Here is a 20,928-nt window from a genome sequence, read left to right as displayed (position 1 = left end):
CACCATGCTTTTGTTTTGTACTACTGAAAAAATAAAAAATACCAAACACAGCGAGTACAGAAGCATGTCACACACTGTATAATACAGCAGTTAATTGTTATTGTAGAAAATCAATCACACATACACATTCACGTCATCCTACCATCTTCAAAAAGCTAAGATGTTTTGTTTATCTCACATTTTACTCTTTCAAGTCATTGTAATTTTAACACTATAAAGTTTGGTCAGTAGGGGGAGCCGTGAACTCTCTGCTTAACCTCAAACTCCACCCATGAGCACAGCCATTGGTTCATGAGCCACTGAGAATTGTTTTATTGCCTCCCTACCTAAACATTTGCATGAATTAGTGTTACTTCATGTAATTGTAAATGACACGCTGATAGACTGGCGCTTGATTTCACGCACTGAAGCTGATTCATCATTTGCACTCAAATCTCTGCTTGTTACCCCATCATACGAAAGTTTCATGAATCAAACACAGAGGAGTTCATATGCACAGCCAAATCTGTGCTCTTCTGTATGCATCTTTGATGGACAAGGGTCAATGTCACCTCTTTAGATACGTGTAATGAGCAAGCCAAGGACCACTGCAGCAGAAAAGCTAAAAAAACTTCTGAGCTCTAGGAACCAAAAGGCAACATCAGATGGAAATCATAATACTACAAGTGAGATTAAACAGAGGCACAAAATGATCAATGATATGAGCCAGCGATTGATGTTAAAAGTCTATCAGACAGAAGAACTGGTGAACTACTGATCATGTCAAATGACTTTAAGCATTTAAGTTGTCTATAAAGTCTAGTTTATAATATGTTATCCACACTATATGAATAACTGCTGTATATCCTCATGAGTGTCATTCATTGTATTAAAAGATCCCATATCATAAAACTGAATTTATCACTCTTTTGAAACTGCAGCATGAGCTTAAGCATTTGAGCAGGTTCCAAAGTAACATTCAGTCCACATGCTTTTTTATCAGGAAAAAAAATGCTTCTCCTGTCATTAAAAGTCGCTCTTGAATTTGGCTACAGATGCCTAAAAAAATACCATGAAGGAAGAAAAGCATTACATGTATATATTATTTAATATTACTTTGCAAACTGTTAAATCATTCCTCTCTAGTTCTCATTGGGTTTTCTTTCCTACCACAGCAATTATCGCCTTTGAAGCATTCTCATAAGCTTACTTCTTAATCATTGCCAATATCCAATTACATCTCCCTGTTGCCCAGGCCTGAAACACTTTTAAAGTTTCAAAAACTTTCACTCCCCAGATCATGCTGTTTATATGCTGCCAAAGTGGCTCATTTTGAATTCATTTTTACTTTTTTTATGTCATGGAAACCAACACATTTATACATATTTACTTATTCAGTGTACAGTAGGACAGCACAACCTTTTTGCTTTCTGAATGAGGCCCAAACAAAATAGTCTGTTTTTGTGCAAGGGGTAAAGAGAGGTTGGAAAACTGGTCATGGTACAAATTACTTATGACTATTCTTGGTAAACAAGACCACTCAAATGTGATAAGAACTGTAATAAGAACATTTGTAATATAAAGGTTCTTTAAAAAGTACATTTAAATTAGCTACAATAAATCAGAGGTGGTCCCATTATTACAGTTAATATGTCATAGAATTGACTACATACCAGTCTTAAAGGGCTATAGTCTCCATTTTTCTTTTTTCCTGAACTCTGTATCCTTAGGAAGGCTGCAATAATACATTTAGTTTCCGACAGCCAGAAAAAGTACATCGTGTCATTCTCCTCTTATATGTTCTGCTACAATAACTGTGCTACAAACTGTCTGAAGTAATACTCCTTGAATAGGTGGGGGAGTGAATGATACCTTTTGAAACTTATATGCTATACAGTACAACAAAGTCATTCAAAAAGGAAAATTTCCATTCTATGAAACCTTTAAGTTGTCTCTGCTGGACCCAGTAATGCTGTGATTGTAAACAGAAGTGAATCACCGCTGGTCAACCACATGACAGTGCTGAGTACCCACCTACCTACACTGCCGCCGTCCTCAGCCACCCCCCACGCCCACTCCTGCTGGGCTTCCAGGCGGCTAAGCAGCTGAAGCATGCAGTGCTGGCTACTCTTCCAGGCCTGCTCCAAGTCAGAGGCAGCAGCCCTCAGTCTGCTCATTTCACTGTGCAGCTCCAGAGTCCCAGCGCTCCATTCCTCACAGCAGGCCCGCAGCTGCTCCACTAGCCGCACCCGTGCCCCCAAAGCCTGGCTGTCTAGCAGAGCCTGGAACCCCCCAGCATGGGGCACCACCTTTCCCCCACGGATGCTGCCTCCACCAACCCGCACAAGCCTGCCACTCAGAGGCTCGATGAAGCTTTCACCCAACAAGAGGCCCCCGACTGGAAGGACTGTGCCTGAAACATAGAACAATATAACAGCCAGCTTCTTCAACTTACTGCACTGATGAATCATGAAATGTGGGAAAAGTCAGTGTTTTCTCATCTGCTTGCTAGAGAACCTGTTAAAAAATGCCCATATCCTACATTTTCTGTACTGTATCTTTCTCTGGGGTCCACTTATGACACTTGTGTGGATTTATGTATCACAAACAGTCGTAAATCTAAATTATACATGAACATTCTACAGCCTCTCTTTATCCCTTAGAACAGTGGTTCTCAAACTGGGTGCTGCGAGTGGAGAGGGTGGACTGTGGGTGGGGAGGAGGGCTGAGAGGGAGTGGAGGGGCTACGAAAGGGGGTGGAGCTGCAATTGAAGGGTGGGGCTGCGAAGGAGGGGTGTCACAGGCTGGAGGTTGGGGGCAACAAGTGGGCCACAGAAAAATTTCAGAAGTTGTATCTCTACTTAGTAATTTTGTCAGTTCATAAAATCTTCTTCAGCCATACCTAAAAAGGTGGTACTTGTGTAAAAATGGCAGATGTTTTTAAGCATTACAATAATTTAATGTAAATGTCAACCAATTTGTGCCCATCGAGAGCCCACTTAAACAAGACATCTGTGATGAGATTTAAAAAGGTCTTCATTTTTTGAGTAAAGTTAATGACTGGGATGGGGGGGGCAAGAAGGGGAGAGGGTGGAGGGCACAGCGGCACTTACAATCCACAAAGGGGGCTTTGGACTAAAAAAGTTCAAGAACTGCTTCCTTAGAATTAAACTAAACTGCAGAAAGCTGAATGGGTAGATATATGCAATTGCATTGGTTTTATGACATCACAAAAATGTGAATCCAAAACAAGCTGAGTTTTTATATACAGCCTGTGTGGTTTTCTGTTAAGTTTTCGGAACTTTAACAGTGTTAACATATGACTCTGTGGCAGCAGGGATGTGGTCTAGCACCACCTGCGGGGTAGACAGCCAGTCACAGTGAACCAGCAGGTTATTAAGGCCATGCTTTTCACCTGTGTGTCATTTGCTGTCAGCCTACTTGCATGCTTCTGTCTTGCAGTAGGTGGTTGGAGACTGAGTGAGAGAGAGAGAGAGAGAGAGAGAGAGGGCTTCCCTTATGCAAAGTCAGCCAAGTAACAAGTCATACGCCTGAAAGCTATGTTTTTTTTCTTTCTTTTGTCTTGCTCGCAGCTGAAAAAGCCTCGCCTAAATCCTTTAAGTTCCTCCATTATATGTATCAGCTCTGCTTATGTTAATCCAGCTCCTAGATCCTACTTCCCCAATAATGCAAAGGCGATCACAGAGTCTTGTGTAAAGAAAAGAAAAAAGTGAAGAAAATTGTTTTCCATGATATGGACCCTTTAAATCCCTTAATCCAGCTAGGGTTGCTGGAGCCTATCCCAACAGTCATTGGAAGGAAGGCAGGAAACACACAGGTCAACAGTCCATCGCAGGGCAGACAGGCTTATTACATACTAAAGCTTATTATTCAGTAACTACAGGGATAATAAAACTTTAGGCCCACCAGTGGGCCCTGGCCTTTTAAGGGATATCACAGACCGAATACTGCTATGTGACAAAGAGTATGACAACAGCTGCTTTAATGTAAGATTAATTTAAAGCTGGGAAGACAACCGCTGAGCTCACTGATTACCTGATTAATGCAATCACTAAAGCAATCTAGAAGATTATGCAGCTTTAATAAACATGTTCTGATTACATTCCTCTTAGAGGTCATATATTCAATAGCATACACACTACAAATGTGTCAGGTTTCACTGTTTCATTTCATTTTTGTTTTATTTCTCTCAGTCTACATTTCCTCTACATTCTCATGCTTCTCTTAAATCGCTGACTCTATTAATCATTGACATTTGACTATTCTAGTCTCTTACAAACCTCAGCATTATAATTACTGCATATATCTTGAATATGTAACACATGATTCCATTTTATGCACAGAATCAGTTAAGGGGACATATTCTGACCTTTGTGGGGATCCAGACCGACCCCTGTGATAAGTGCCACGCTTCCTGTGCGGGGGTCCAGCATGGGACAGCCAATCTGGATGGGCTGTCGAAGACGTGAAATGGGGCACGTGTGGACCCCACCTAGCGGGTACACCATACCCGTCTGGGGGTGGATGGTCACTGCCAGGATGGGCACCAGCACACCAGTGTCATAGTCACACATGGGTCCCCCTAACACCAGCCTCTGGCCTGCACGGAGACCCCTAAGCTTAGAGGGTCCAGGGAGCTCAGTGTGGCGAGATGGAGGGATAGGGAATGAAGGGCAGCAGAGGAGACTCCCATTTTCCCACCTCACCTGAGGTCAAACACATGGAGCAGAGGCCACGTTTAGATTAAAGGGTTAAAAGTGGCACAGATATTTTTTGCCTAAAATATTGCAGATCTGGGGCCAGATTCACAAAAGTGTCTTAAGAAAGAAAATCTTCTTGAATGTGTGTTTTTTTCTTAACTTCATTCTTAAGAAAAAAGTTCACAAAAATGTTTTATTCTTAAATTAACTTCTTAAGAATGATCTTTTTTTCTTAAGAATTCCTATTTATATAACTCCTATTTTTTTTCTTAACTATTTTTTAAGAATAATTCTAAGAACAGGTGGTATTCTTGAAAACATTATGTTCTTAAATGTTTTCTTAACCTTACGTTAGCCTCACACTTGTCTTAGGCTGTAAAGGTTAACAGGGTAAGCGTCTAAATTTATCAAGGCCACTGCCTCTGCTGCTCTTGTCCATCCTCGTCTGTTGCTTTCCAAGAAGGATTTTTTCCTGTTGGCAATTTCTTCCACCATCACCTCTAGTTCTCCTTTGCCAATTTTTTCTAAACTCTTGGTTTGATGTTTTTCCTCCCATTTCGCTCCTCTGAGTGGATAACGGAAATAACAGTGAAAACAAATTCAAAATTTATCTTGCATCATTTATGGGAAGCTGTAAAATGCAACATAGCAAATAACATAAATTAACATTTTCCTAAGAAAATTAAGTAAATGAAGAACATCTTAAGGAAATAATTAAGATTATCTTAAGAGACCATTTAAAAAAAAGTATTTTTTTTATTAATTTCTTTTAAGAACATTCTTTGTCTTTATAAAAAAAAAGTTTTCATAAATCCGGCTCCTGCTTATTGTCATGGTATAAACACAATAAATCGAATCTTTTCATATCAGATTTGAGCTTATTTTATATGCAGTCTTAGATTGGATAGGTACTTGATACCATGGCCATGGGGCTATAATTAGAACTGTCAGATCAGAATTCATGTGCTTTTTTTTAATTACACAGCACACTTCACTGCACATGAGCATATCACTGTCGTCATGCAGTGTTGGCAACATGTCAGCAGCAGCTAACCTGATGATAAACTTGATGATAAACTTGATGATAAACTGATGATAAACCTGATGATAAACTTGATGATAAACTTGATGATAAACCTGATGATAAACCTGATGATAAACTTGATGATAAACCTGATGATAAACCTGTTGATAAACCTGATGATAAACTTGATGATAAACCTGATGATAAACTTGAAGATAAACCTGATGATAAACAGGTCTATCCCAAAGTTCACCCTTGTGGATTTTGGTCTTGTTTTAGCACACACATACATGATGTTTGAATATTTAATGAAGTGCAAAAGCACTCATTAGGACCGCAAATGTACAGATAAGTTTGTCAAATATTCAAACATATTAAATGAATTAAATACATTTCTTTTTGTTGCGAACAAGTCAACGTTATGGCTCTTAAATCCACAAGTGTGTGCTATACATGGATGACTCTACCAAACTGGTTTAAAGACTTCAAAACCCATTTCAGACTCTAGACTTTTAACTGATTTGGACTTTAGACTAAAATCCTTTTGATTGGAGTGCCTTAAGTCTTAATTATATTTATTTTTTTTAAATAAATGATTGAACATTCCATTTTGTCACTACCAAAACAGTCGTAACACTACTGAAACCTTAGCAAATGTTTCAGTTGTGAGTGTTTTGGCAGTGACAATTGTAGCTGATTTTAAGTATGACTAAGTATGAAAAACACTAGCCAGTACATGACTAGCAAACATAGCTTTGAACTGTTCACACAAATGAAATCATAACAATTTTTATTAAAACACAAAAAAGTTTACTTTACTGCCAAAAAATATGTGTGAAAATATGTATAGTATAGTATTAGTAAGAGTCTGAGTGGCACAGTCACTGTCTCCTGACATGTCTGTATATTTTTTTATTGTGACTTACAAACTTAAATATCAAATTTGAGTGAAATGCCCTTCCATAAACATACTGCCCATGGCCTGAAACATACTGGAGCAGCGGAAGTAGCTTTTAAGATTTTAATGTATGTTTTCTACTTTTACTACTTCTTTCTAACGCATTTCATAATGCATTTTTCATTGATTTCTATGAATATTTAAATTTCCAATTATCCAATTATGCACACGGGTACGCAACACCACAACCATGGACTCCGGAAAAGGCCAAAAATGTGTGCACACGTGCCTTCAGGACATACAAACAACTGATACACCTCATTAATTTACACAAATTTGAGCAAAAAATTAGCAATAAGGCCTATAAATGAGCCCTTTTAATCAAATTAGTCTAATCTACAATCAAAGCCCAAAACTGCTGTACTGAGATTGATATCATATGTGATTATGTGAAGTCAGTGTATCATGTAGTGGAATATGACATGCTGGTGTGGTCTCTCACCCACACAAGCATCAGCCGTGTACACCAGAGTGGAGCTGGCAGGGTCAAAGCTGACGTTCCCGGCCACAGGCAGCACCCGGCCAGTCTGCGGGTGGAGAAAGAAATCGGGAGGCACGGGCATGCTGTGCCCACTGGCCAGGAGCATGTGGGTGTTCGAGTTGGGCTGGATGAGGCCGGTGCAGGGGTCCACATGGACAGCTTCACAAGCCCTGACAGTGCCATCAGGTGCTGTATGGGAAAAACAACTACATTAAACTATGAGACGCTCAAAGAGCAGTGGTTCTTGTGAATGATGCAATGATGCAGTACTGGGGCTTTTTCAAGAAGCATGATTTCTAATTAAGCCCAAACTGAGGACAGTCTAATAGTAATGCCTCTGCCCTTTAATTTATTTTTCACTCTTCTACATTCAGCCACCACTAGGTGGGGACGTTCATTGGCCAGACACAGTACATTTGCATAGACAGAATATGTACATGTTAGTTATGATACATATACCAAACAGAGGGATCCAACAGAACAATGAGTTAAAACCTATTGTAGAATGTATGTAGGGTAAAGCTCCTGGAAATAGCTGGAGTGCTGAGAGTGATGCAGCGCAAAGGGCTCACCAATGATGTCATCCCTAGTGAGTACTGTACCAGAGGCAGGACAAAGTAGTTGTGCTCCTGTGGCCTGTTTGAGTATAGCCCAGCCCCCTTGCCTCTGGGCCTCCACTGACACCAGCTCTGCCATCTCCTCAGTCAGAACTGCCACTCGCTCCATAACACTGCACAGCAGAACATGTAAATCACATTATCACATAAGCATGGCTCTGCTCAGGACCTGTGACCCAGACAAGGTGTATTATTTTCATGAAACCTTCTGTATATATTGTTGTGGCAGTTTGGAGGCAGAGATTTCTAAAGAAGAGATTGAAAAAGTCATTTGTTGCACTTCTTTAAATGAGCCTTTACACTGGGATGACTCTTCAGTTGACTTTAAAATCCGCTAAGATAAATGCATATGTAGACAATTAACTTATCTCCTAGATATGGTAAAGAAGGTGATAACAGCCTTGTGCAAATCCAGTAAAGAGACTAATCAGGGTTTGCACTGGGCACTGGGTTTGCACTGGGCTTTCCAAGAACAGCAGAAAAATTCTTCACTGCTTTTATCATTGGCTGGTTGTGTGAACAATATCAAACTGAAGGCAGAACAAATGTGTTCTGATGTCTTCTCCATTCACCCCAAATAGCCATTCCAAAACTCTGTAAATGAGCCCAACAGATCAATCTCAAGTTTCCAGTTCCCAAAAAGAAAAGGTTTAGCATGCACTCTTGAAACTAAACATTCCTAAATGGTTATCAGTCCTAAAAAAAACTTTACACATTACAAAATGTTCTTTCACTTGCACATCCAACCTAAAAAAGATTCTTTAAAGGGGAAATCTGCAAATGTTTTCAAATATCACCGCATAATTCAATTGTTGAGATATAAACATTAAGTCATTAGGAGTGGTTTGATGTGAAATGGTGCAGTGTAGAAAAACCTCCTGACATCTTTACAGTGGTGGTGATAGGAGCTGGGGTTGTGATGTAACAAAGATAAAAAAGTAGTAAAAAAGTTAAAAACAGAGTTTTCTTTGGATGCCATTATACCCTGCAATGTATAGTTACTGCAGTATCTTTATGACTATAAAACCACAGTAAAACATGTCTCAGGCATCAGGCAGCGTATTTGTAACCATTTCTGTAGTAGCTTCCTGGAAAGAAGCTTTGGGAGCATTAATTGCTTTGGACATTTGGCTCAGATCAACACCATTAAGAGCAATTCTGACTCAGCAAGTTCCTCAAGAAAGATACATTTTACATTAAAAACACTCTGAATGACTTTGTTTACATTATGATCTGGTTTCTTGGCTGACATTAAGCTTAAGGAGCCAGCATCATTGGTACATCTTTATTATTTAAGTCTTGCTGGGTAAACTCCCTGCTTATCTGTGCAAATTTCTATCACGTATTAACCGCTGCTCTACAAGGTACCCAAGATTAGTTCAGAACTGGGTAGAACAACTTTCTCCTACTTTGCGACTTGGTCATGGAACAACCTTTAGAACGAACTACAGCTTAATGATTTTGTCGCCCTGTGTGAGTTTAAAGCTTTGATAAAAACTGAATAACTCGAGGGCAACTGCTGTTCCTAAGCTTGTTTTTGTGTGCTGTATTATGGATCTGTCTATTTTTAAAATGTTCTATCTAAATTGTCATATGTCTGTTTTGTTATGCTTGATTTTATTATTCCTGTAACTGGTAATGGTGTGCTATCCTGGCCAGGTCTCCCTAAAAAAGAGATTTTAATCTCAAGATTTCCTGGTTAAATAAAGATTAAATATATAAAAATAAATGAAACATTTTTATTTAATTAACCAGGCATTTTGAAAACTTGATGGGATTCCCCTTCAAAAGAACCATCTACTTCTTTAAGGAGCCAAACACTCCAAAGAAGGTCGAGGTGCTCGAATACTCCCTGGCCTGTTCTTCTTTTACATGATAACCCACGAACAGAAACTGTGTTCTCTTTGGGAGTCCAGAGAAAAAGCTGTCAGCTGAATAATGTTATGAACTCATATCTGTTGCTGATGATTCATGTATTACATATGCAGAAAGCCATTCAGACCTTTGGCAGCGTCTGTGAAGAGTGTACTCGTGTCTTTTGAGCACCTAAGCTCAAAGTTCCTGCTTCCAGCTAAACACTTCTTCAAATATTTACAGAGGCACCATTACTCTGCTATACATCAAGGTGCTCGTTCATCACACACCCCCTTTCAACGAGATACAATGATAAGAGGCAAGCAGGGAAGCAAAAGCTTGGTTTCCCATGGATGTGCCTTATTGACCAGTCTGAGGTGACATAACCAAATCATGACCCTTAAATGTCTCTTAGGTCATGGGGAAATGTTTGTGAAATGATTCATGAAGCAATGTTCAGTGAACAAATGTGTGTCCACAGTAATCCTTAGTGTACTGCCTCCCATGCATTGCACTGCATGATTTATGCCCAGCAGGGAAAACAACAGAAGATTCCTAAACGGCACTGATGTGTTTGCCAGTGTAAAACTCCATCTGGTTAATACTTGTTCAGATATTGAGAAGTCATGGGTAAAAAAACATGGAACTAGCAGTTTTTCTGCCAATTTTCACAGAACTTCAAATGATGAGCAAAGCCAAAACAAAGATAAGAGCATTACTATTGATCATTACTACTGACCAAGCCCCTCAGATGAGTTGCGACACATTTTCAACTCAATGACCCATTGGCAACAAACCCCCAGAGAGTATGTTATTAAGCGAATGAGATACAAACATAAAACACTTAAAATTAAGGGATTAGTTAAGGCCTTATAAGGGAATTACAGAATTTTTTTTTGCAAAATTCAAGCATTTAGATGTAAACAGAGTCATTGCATGGTTTGCTGTGGAAAGCTTAACTGTTGAGAAACTTACAGACTCAGGTTTCTTTACAATGCTGGTGATAGAAACCAGAGGTCATGATGTCTACAACACAAATATAGTATTTCATTTGCTATCCAAAACCACCAATAACCCTAAAAAAGCCTAGAGTAATAGAGAGACACCTAAGTAAAGTGTTCATCCACCACATGCCACCAGAACAGTGACAATGTGTCTTGGCAAAGATTATACAAGTTTCTTTAACTGTACTGGAGGGATGAACCACCATTCTTTCAAAAGTTATTCCCACAATTGGTGTTCTGATGATGGGGGTGGAGACGGCTATCTGACACATCTCCCATTGCTGCTCAATTAGTTTGAGATGTGTTGACTGCAAAGGCCTTAGCATATGATTTCCATAATTTTCATGCTCATCACTTCATTCAGTGACCCCTTGTGCCTTGTGAAGGCACATTGTCTATTCAGGATAGAAATGTTTTATTATGGGATAAAGCTAATTGGTCAGAATGAGTTTGAATTTATCTGCTGAGATGCTTCCCTCTATGAGAACCCAAACCATGTCAGCAAAATGACCCCCACAACATAGCAGAGCCATTAGACCCCTTCACTGTAGGGTCAAGCATTCAAGCCTGAAGTGTTCTCTTGGTGTATGGTGAAGGGTGACTCTGACCATAGCACTTTTCTCCACATCTCTGTAGATCAGTGCCTGGTTTTTGTGAGGAGTTTATACACTGAAAACCTACAATAATATTCCTCTCTATGTAGTTGTGGATGGACAGGTCTTGCTGGCAGAGTCTGATCACCTCCTGCTTTGACATTCTCAGTCACCTCAGGTACAGCTGCTCTTCTATTTTTCATTTTTCAAGTCATGTGCAAGCATCATGGTAATTTGACCACCATTTCCAACCCTATTTACTGGGGTGCTACCCATAGATCTAAGTGCAGAGGTAACCTTATTTGAGCAGTCTTTGTGAGTCACTTTGATATTTTCCTCTTGCCATCTTGATAAGATGGGCCTGTTTTTTTGCCATTTTTATACATGCAACAGAGCATGATAAGATGTTGCTTAATTATATTTTGCACTCATTCTAGTTTCTCCACTCACTTACTTAGTTTTTTCCTTTAATTTGTCATGAGTCTGTAGTTCACTTATGAAGTCACTCTTTTAACTCAACACCTTCATTAAATGAGGTGCATACTATACATAATGCATTTGTGAAATCTGAATACAATACCACTCTACAATAAGAGTGGCATGGAAGAAGGACCTAGAAATAGAGATCATAGAGAACAGTGGGACTCAGTGGGACGGAGCACAGAAGCAGATTCATTCTCCTTCAGCATTTTGCGCAGACTGCATCTCTCTAAATTAAAGCTCTCCAGGATGTTTCCATCTATTGACCCAGCATGTGACTACTGTCGACAAACACCAGGCTTGTTGGTTCATGTTGTCTGGAGTTGCACAAACATTAACAGTTATTGACTCAAAATCTTTCAATCCCTATCTGACACAGAGCAACCCTTTAAATCAGACCCAGTACTAGCTATTTTTGGTGGTAAGACTTTGAATGTGCTGCTGTCATATAATCAATACAATAATGATCGCACGTGTTATTGTTAGCACCTAGATCGATTTTACTTAACTGCAAACAAAGTCACTAAACTACTGAACTCTGATAAGGAAAGGTCAGTAAGCACTATACCATATAACTAAATTCAATAATGGTGTACTTATATAATGACTTACAGTTGGCCTGTACTGGTATTCACAAAGTAGCTCAGAGTAAGAGGACAAATCTCAGATTCAGATTCCTTTCCTATTTATTACAGTCACTGTCACAAAAACTGATCCTACATCAGCCCTGGTGTGTACCTACCGAACACTGTAAACACTTTCTGAAAGATTCTTTCACGTGTTTTGGCTCACTTCCACATCACTGTGTTTGTCTACTCATGAATAAAATGTATGTTCACATGCACAAAAACACAAAGCAAAATATACAGACAAAATGAGACTCCTAACAACTGTGCGAGACCTGATAGAGCATTAAAACTCTCACCATCAGATAAGATGAATTTAAAGCTTTCATTTTTAATAGAAAGAAGAAAACTGAGCTCCACTCTTACAGATCTTCAGATCTTAAAAAATCCACTGGTGTTTCTGTCCATCCTTTCACACACACTCCAGCTTTTGCGTCACAGCCACTTCACATCTTCTGTTTTAGATTCACTCTTAAAACTCTTTTCTTCTCCATTCAGACATTCAGTGGAATTTTTTCACACCTGTCCTGCAGACCCTTAACGTTTGTAGGCAAGAGAGACACAGTGCCTAATTCTGAGCAGCACAGTGACTCTTAGCCATTTCTAGTGGCCAAAATATGAAATGTTGTAGCCAGAAACACCAGGTGATAGGCAATGTCACCCCCTGCTCTATATACAAACAAATAATTTCCATACAAGTTGCATTCTATATTAAGAAGCAAATTCTTAAAACAATTAAAATAATTACAACATTAGTCATAAGCCTTCTGTTGCAGAACATATTAGAATGGGAAACTTTCACTGTTGACTGTGATTTACTGAGTAGATTAACAGTGGATGATGGGTATGGAGATATTGCATTGTTTGTGCAATAATCTTTAACTGTAATGCTGCTGAGCAACTGCATCCTGCTGTTAATGAACTATATTGCTTAAAGAAAGAACTGTTTACTGTGATTTTCCTTAATAATAAATGTAATTATGGACTGAACATTGGCATACCTTTTCATTTAGCACTTTTCACTTCTGTTTTGTATTTTGTTTCATAAATGTCTCTGCTTCACAACTCGATTAACAATAACCATTAACTGAAATAAATCACTGTAACACACAGCCTCTCACTGCGTACTGCTTCATCAGTACATCTTCTGTGACTGAAGAAGTCAGACTTACCATTGCTGGATCTGTTTGTCCCACAAAGTGACCTGGTTGTCAGACAGTAGCATCAGCAGTCTGAAGCATTCTCTGAGGCTCGCTGTGAAGGCCCTGTGCATTGTGTGCCGGGGTCTTAACTCAGCCCGTAGGATCTGCAGCTGGCTGTCAAGCAGCTGGGCCAACTGGGTGCCCAAGGCTTTCCTCCGTGCCATCTCTTGCTCCACTTGCCTCTCCAGAGCCTCCAGCTTGCCCCCTGCCACTGCCCCCCAGCCAGGGTGGAGCCCTTGCACCTTTCCCAGCACCCCCTGATACAGCTGCTTCACCTGTGGACACAGAGGCAATGCAATAAAAACATAATTGCATTGAATTTACTTCATTCAAATGTGTGCATCAATTCCACATGAATAAGATACACTATTTGTACAAAAGTGTCCAAACGTGGGGAAGTGCATTCTGATTGATTTTCAAGTGTCCATGGACAGATAATCTCACAAAACATATAATAATACACAAACACAGTGAACTTGTGCACTGGTGCGAGCACAATAAAAAATCCACAGCTTACAGGGGTGTTAACTTGAAATAATGCCTTATTATTCAAACATAGCCATGTTCTTGAGTAACAAAGGCTGCCTTTTCAGATGAGCTAATGAGCTAATAATACTGCAGCTAACCAACACAGTGGGAGATGCATCGGTTTTCTACACTGAGTAACAAAGGCTGCCTTTTCAGATGAGCTAATGAGCTGATAATACTGCAGTTAATCAACACAGTGGTAGATGTGTCTGTTTTCTATAAAAAAATACATGTAGAAAACAGATGCATGTGCCAAACATGTTAGTTTGTAAAGGTAACATTACACCTCATTCACCAAGCAATTGTACAAAGTTTGCACAAAGTTTCTGACATTCACCAGTGTCTTCTTATGTGAGATTTTTTGGTAACACCTAGAACACACAGAAAAACAAAGGTGTGAACAATTGAGTGGTTTAAGAACATCATGAATTATCATGAATCTGACGTAGACATTTTCTTAGGAAATTTCTCTAGAAATTTCTCTAGAAGATATTGTCAAAGGAGGCCCATTGAGAACAGAGAAATGTCTTTTCATGTTTTTGGTGCTAGATAAAGCCAACTAAAGCAGTTAGCAAAGTCATAGCCATAATACCTCTGGCTTCTCAAATATGTCCTCAGCAACACATTCTTAACAACATGCTCACATTAAGGCACTTATATGTCATTGCAACAAAGTTTGAAATACTAACTAATATCATGAATACGATTAACACTTCATAGCCCTCTTGAAACTAAATAGCATTTAAATTCATTGTTGCCCTGTATATGTGCTCTCTGACTTCCCATGATAGACTGTAGTGAATATACAAAGGGTGATTTCTGTATTTGGATACTGGCATCTGGAATGGTTAAAGAGTACCCAGGCACCCATGCACATGCCAAAGAGACAATTAGTGGCTACTAGTCTACCAGACCTTCTGAGTGAATTCAGCTACTTAAAGATGCACACATTGCTGAAACAACTGCACACATACACCTTGTATAATCTCAATGGAAAAGCACTGGCAATAGAATGGGATGCTGTGGAGCAGTGGCACATGAGCCTAAGGTCACCATGCATCAGCTAGAGAGGTTTAAATCCTCATCAGCATTGAGTGGGAGTGATGTATGTGATCTAAAACTGCTCATCCAAAATCAGTAGCTGACCTTACCAATGGCCTTATGGATGAATGTGGACGAACCTTCACAGCACTAATCCAACACCTAGTATTAAGCCCCTCTAAGAGATTTCAGAAGAAATATTGGATGAGCAGCTGTCTACAAACTTTGACATGTAGTGTATATAGATAAATAGATAAGATTTCATTCAGGTGGAAATTAAGTACACATTTAAATCAATTCAATCCATTACTTTTGTCAGTGTGGGTTCACCTCAGAAGGATAAACAGACAAAAGGAATACTCTCTTCATCGCTCATCTTACAGCTTAATATCTGCAGGTGGCTCGAGGGGAGTAACAGTTATCAGTTGTTACCCAACTCCACTCAAAAACCATTACATAGTCAACACTGAAACAGGAGAGACTGTTAATTGTGGGCTAAGCTTAAATAAAAGCATCTCCACCAAGTCATTCAATACAGGATGATGCATTTAAACTTTAGGAGGGCGTTACCGAAAGCTGAGGAAGATGAAGGAGGAACTGTGAGAAGCTCACCTCTCCTCTGAGCTGCCCGAGTCGGGCCGTGATTGACACACTGTGCCTGAGCAGGATGTCGTAGAAGGTACTGGAACTGAAAGCCTCCAGGTCCACCTGCTCCTCATAGTCCCAGAATTCATCTGACATGAGAGCCACAGCTGTGGGCAAAGAGAGGACAGTCATCCAGGCATCAGAATACGCTGTTAATCCCTGAACAGATTCCATAAAGATCTACTTAATCTCCCTGATAGAACCGAAAAGGATCACATCCAGGCTAGCGCAAAGTGACAGGGGTTTATGGCTGTAGGTGTCAAAAAGGATACACCTGTGTGAAAATGGCTAAGACACCGTCAGGACTTGGCCACAATGGCATTGAAAGTTTACCAAAGCAAGCTCTCAGGTTTGACTGATAGTGGATGATGGCATTATCAGTTAGACATCGCAGTTCACAAAGTTGCTTGCAGTGTTTAGAGCAAACATAGATCCCAAAAGACAGACAGATTTGATACTTTTTTGGACACGGTGTACATCATGTCTTTGGATACCTGTTTATGTCTGCTAACAAGTTACAGGTGAACTGGAATTTCTTGTTGAAGTACACATAAGAAAACATTACAAAAAACCTGTGTATTCTCTATAAAGTCAATAGAGAGGACAAATCTCTCACCTCTATAAAATCATTGTTTTATCTGTATTTCCTTCAACTCAATACAGACAATTCTATATTATGCGAGCGTGTCTTCTGTAATCTCCACAGAGTTTCCTTAAAAAATGGAAAATTCCTCAAGAATAAAGTATTTTAGGATCTTATGGTTGCATAACGTTTCCAACAGCTCTTCCTTAAGAACAAACTACTAGAGGTAACTTTAAATTATTCATTGTTAATACAGCGTACCATAATAACATCCTCAGACAAACTACATCGTTAAACGATCTTATTTGCTTTCTCATTGTCAGGCAGACACTGCTGGAGTTTATCTGGAAAATATGAACATTTCTAAAGGCCTGTTTCTAAAGGACAGTATTATTTTTTCATGGTAAGGTAATGCCAGTTTACCACAGGATGTCTATAATGTTTATGACCAATTTGCAAAGGAATTTCAGTATCAGTGACTGAGATGGGAGTGGCCACTCAAATAATGCACTGCCTTCATTCTAGAAAAGAGTAGAAAAGATGTTAAAACAATTAATTTAACCATAATGTTGTTTACTCTAACCATTTACCTTTCTGTCTTAAGGGAATGCAGTGTGTCATTAGCATCATCATTAGGAATTCACAGCAGTCAACTTCACAGCATAAAATTAAAAAAACTTTTTTTTTCTTGTAAATTTACATGATCTGAGTTGTACACATGACAGTACAATAACTTTACATTTCGGCTTGATTTTAGCCACAGAGGACACAAGCAAACACTTCCTGCATACTGAAAAAGCTCCTTTTCTAAAGAATATGTTAGCATTTTACTGACATGTCAATTTGCATGGGATTAATATAACCTGAGGTTATTTCTACAGCTCCTTGTACAGAAGGTAAAAAGTGTGCAGTCGGTAAAAATGACTGACATGGTACATTGGGACAGGACTACACAGGCAAAAATTACATTACCCCATCATCTCATGTAAAACGGATCCCGTCTGAATATGGCTTAAGAAACAGTAGCACATAATGACAGATTTGTTAGGTTATCATTAAATTACCATGAGGACATCTCTACAAAAGTGAAAAAAATCTAAATGTCAGCTAACACTAGTGTGTTGGCTAATTTAGTAGCTAGCTAATGCTTGTTAGCTAGTGTTTAAGATTAATCGATACTGAGACCTCCATCATGGGCCGCACTGCCGTGGGGAGCTTAGTAGGTGTGGTCATGCAAAGCAGCTCTCAGGAGCCTCACAAACAGGTTAAAACTGGACATTTTGTTGCTGTTGTTGTTGTGTGGCTTAGATAGTGTGTAGTTGTAGGTTGTGAAATTGCGTCCATAGAGGGTGGGCTTTGTGTGTGAGTTTGCCCAACTTCCACAATCTTCTATGCTACCCCCTCCCTGGTTTCAGGTTGGGGTAGCGCTGGGCTGGGCATTTCTCTGGCTTTGTTGAAGTGCTGTTCAAAAAAGAGATCGATTTTTTCCCAAACACACTGCTTTCCACATCTTCTTCTGCGCTGACGACACAATACTGAAGCAAAAAGTCTGCATTGATACTATAGAATGTACTTAAAGTATTGTGACATCATGGTGAAGAAAAGTCAGGAGAGGCCATAATATCTGCTCCGAAGTGCTCTTTAATATTGAACAAGGCAGAAAAGCTACTTAAAAGCAACTGAAAAAGAGAGGCAGTCAGTTCAAGTCCTACTCTTTTTCTTTGCGGTTACCAACAAAAACTCACTCTAACTAACCCCCAAATCTGACACAGATCGACATATTTACATGTACCTACCTATTGGGCCTACAGCAGTTTAGGCCCACCCCTTCACACTCATGTTATAAAGAGTGTTTTAGCCTGAACTTCTTTTTGAATGAGGCACAAGTTTTGTAAAGGCGTGTGTTCTTTCTTGTATGAGTTACCTCTCTGCATCGAGTCCTCTGTCATCCCAACCTGCAGGTTTCGGTGTGTCTTTTTCAGAGCCACAACCCTGGAACCCTTCGACGAGTAGTCATCCATGTTGTACTTGAGCTGCAGAGCCCGGTATCTGGGCTGAGTGGGCAGCTTCTCTGGCCAGCCATACTCTTTAAACAAGATCTGCATGTTGGAAAAAGGAATCAATGGTTTCTGATAAAAGGTGGGTAGAAACTTTTACTTAACGGGGAATTCCACTGATTTTTGTACATTTCTGCATAATTAAACTGTTGAGACGTAAACAAACTCATTTAGAGCAGTTTGATGTCAAATCGTTCACTGTAGAGAAACCAATGGATAAAAAAAGATTAGCACCTAAAAAACATTATATTTTATGCTGATAGGTGCTGGTTGTACTCAGTTTTACACAGAACTCAGTACTTAATTTTTTGACCTCATACTGTTTTAACTGTTATTTAAGTTGTCTTCAGCTAGGCTACTGTTCCCACTATTTTAGACGTTATTTCACTGATGTTAGAATATGTATACTTGAAGGAAGCTTTTAACTAACTCCTGACCACTTTGTCTGTTCCTCTCAAAACAGTGACTGAATCATTATTTATCTGAACTGACCAGTAAGACAACACACAAGCACAGCACGACTACAGCTCCAGCTAAAAGCCCTCCGATCACCAGCCAGTCTGGCCGCAGCAAGAGCTGCCGGCGGCGAGCAATTCCCATGCGAGTCATGTGGTGGGGGTCAGTGGGGAAGAAGGGTCCGGTGTCATAGCACTCTCCACCAGCCGGCAAAACCTTCACATACTAGAGAATAGAGAAGAAGAACCCTTAAGTTTCTGAAATATATATATATATATATATATATATATATATATATATATATATATATATTTGTGGGAAATGGTTGGGTTCAGATAGAGTTCAAATGAAAGAGAATGATACCATGTGTTTGTGCTGATTGCTGCTCAGTTTGAGAGCATAGACCCCTGGCTCATTGAAACTAATAGAAAACAGGGATCGCGCTGATCGAGCCAATGTGATCTCTTGCGCTAAGAGTCTGAAGGGTCCCCAGTCGAAAGCTGTGTTAGTGTTGAACAGGTTTTCTCTGCGAAGAACAGGAGAAACACTTTGCTCAAGTTTCCGAAGGGTAAACGACCAAAGGGACTAGAATGAGTTATGGTGCTGTGAAAAAGTATTTGCCCTCTCCTGATTTTGTCTGTTTTTGTATGTGTCACAATAAACGGTTTCAGATCTTTATACAAAATGTAAACTAAGATAAGGAGAAAATGAGGAAGCACAAACCAGAGTTTTTAAAGGACAGTTTCATTTATTGAAGGGAAAACATTGTACAACACAAAAATGCGTCTGTCACCCTAAACTGATTGGGCCACCTTTACCAGCACCTTTACTGCAACCAAACGTTTCCTTTAACGCTTCCTTTTGCTTCCCTGTGGAGGAAGCTTTGTTCCACCCTTTTGTAGCAGAATGGCTTTAATTCTGCCATTCATTGGAGGGCGTTTTGAGCAAGAACTGCCCATTGTAATGTCCTGCCCAGCATCTTAATGGGGTTTAGGTCAGAACATTGACTAGGCCATTCCAAAACTTTAATTTCCAGGTCACGGACTGATGGCCAGACGTTCCTCTGCAGGATTTTCTGTTAGAAAGCAGAATTCATGGATCTGTCAATCATTGCAAGTCACCCAGACCCTGAAGCAGCAAAGCAGCCCCACACCATCACACTTCCACCACCTTGTTTGACTGTGGATATGATGTTCTTTTAGTGGAATGCTGTGTTAGCTTTACACCAGATGTAACGGGATCCCTGTCTTTCAAGAAAGTTCCACTTTCTTTTTCGTGTTGCAACTCTCCTATGGATACCATTTTCACCCAGTCACTTTCTAATGTTGGAATCATGAGTGCTGGCCTTATCTCAGGCCTGCAGTTTGTCTGGGTTCTTTTTGACTTCATGCATGTGTTGATGCTGTGCTCTTGGAGGAACTTTGGTAGGCTGGCCACTTCTAGGAAAATTCACCACTGTTCCAGGTTTTCTCCTTTTGCAGATAATGACTCTCACTGTGGTTCGCTGGAGTCCCAGAGCCTTAGAAACAGCTTTGTAATCCTTTCCAGGCTGATATATTTCAATAATATTCTTTCTCATCTCATCTGGAATTTGTTTTGGTCACAACACATTGTTCTGCTTGTTGAGACCTTTTAGCCTATTTCACATTGCTGGAAGGTTCTATTTAAGTGATGTTTAGATTCAGCAAGGCTGGCAGGAATCAAGCCTGTGTTGATCGCAATTATCGATTAAATTTTGTTAATCAGTTGAATGAGTAACTAAGGAGGCGATTACTTTTTCACCCTGGGCCAAGTGAAGTTTGCTTGAAGTGTGACAAATATTTCAAAACAGAATTGATCAGGAGGGGCCAAATACATTTTCACGACACTGTAGCAATACACTGTAGCTTTACTCACACATCATACTGAGGATAGTGCTGATACGTCAGAGTGAACAAAAGAATATCTTCAAGATGCAAGCATGCTGTTGGGTTCATCACCCCTGCAGAACCTCCATTCTTGACTCCTCTTGATGCTGAAGCAGTAGACCAATGAGAATCCACATCCATGTGGGTATGGTTTCCTGGTAAGAGATTTCAC

General features: G+C 39.7%; 1 protein-coding gene across 1 annotated transcript in view; it reads right to left on the bottom strand.

The window, feature by feature from the left end:
* Positions 1-1,922: 1,922 nt before the first annotated feature.
* The window catches only part of LOC118797763, a 32,217-nt gene continuing 13,211 nt past the window's right edge, over positions 1,923-20,928 (bottom strand). Inside the window, exons 7-16 of the mRNA XM_036557031.1 lie at positions 20,746-20,911; positions 19,213-19,375; positions 18,886-19,074; positions 18,261-18,435; positions 15,721-15,860; positions 13,510-13,814; positions 7,736-7,893; positions 7,129-7,352; positions 4,370-4,706; positions 1,923-2,392 (exon numbers count right to left, since the gene is read on the bottom strand). Coding sequence (XP_036412924.1) covers positions 1,923-2,392; positions 4,370-4,706; positions 7,129-7,352; positions 7,736-7,893; positions 13,510-13,814; positions 15,721-15,860; positions 18,261-18,435; positions 18,886-19,074; positions 19,213-19,375; positions 20,746-20,911 — 2,327 coding nt within the window. The remainder of the gene's footprint in view (positions 2,393-4,369; positions 4,707-7,128; positions 7,353-7,735; positions 7,894-13,509; positions 13,815-15,720; positions 15,861-18,260; positions 18,436-18,885; positions 19,075-19,212; positions 19,376-20,745; positions 20,912-20,928) is intronic.

Source organism: Colossoma macropomum, unplaced genomic scaffold (genome assembly GCF_904425465.1).
Source record: "Colossoma macropomum unplaced genomic scaffold, Colossoma_macropomum, whole genome shotgun sequence".
In the NCBI taxonomy this organism is placed as follows: Eukaryota; Metazoa; Chordata; class Actinopteri; order Characiformes; family Serrasalmidae; genus Colossoma; species Colossoma macropomum.
Note: the sequence above shows the minus strand (reverse complement) of the source record. Positions and strands in the feature narration are given on the sequence as shown.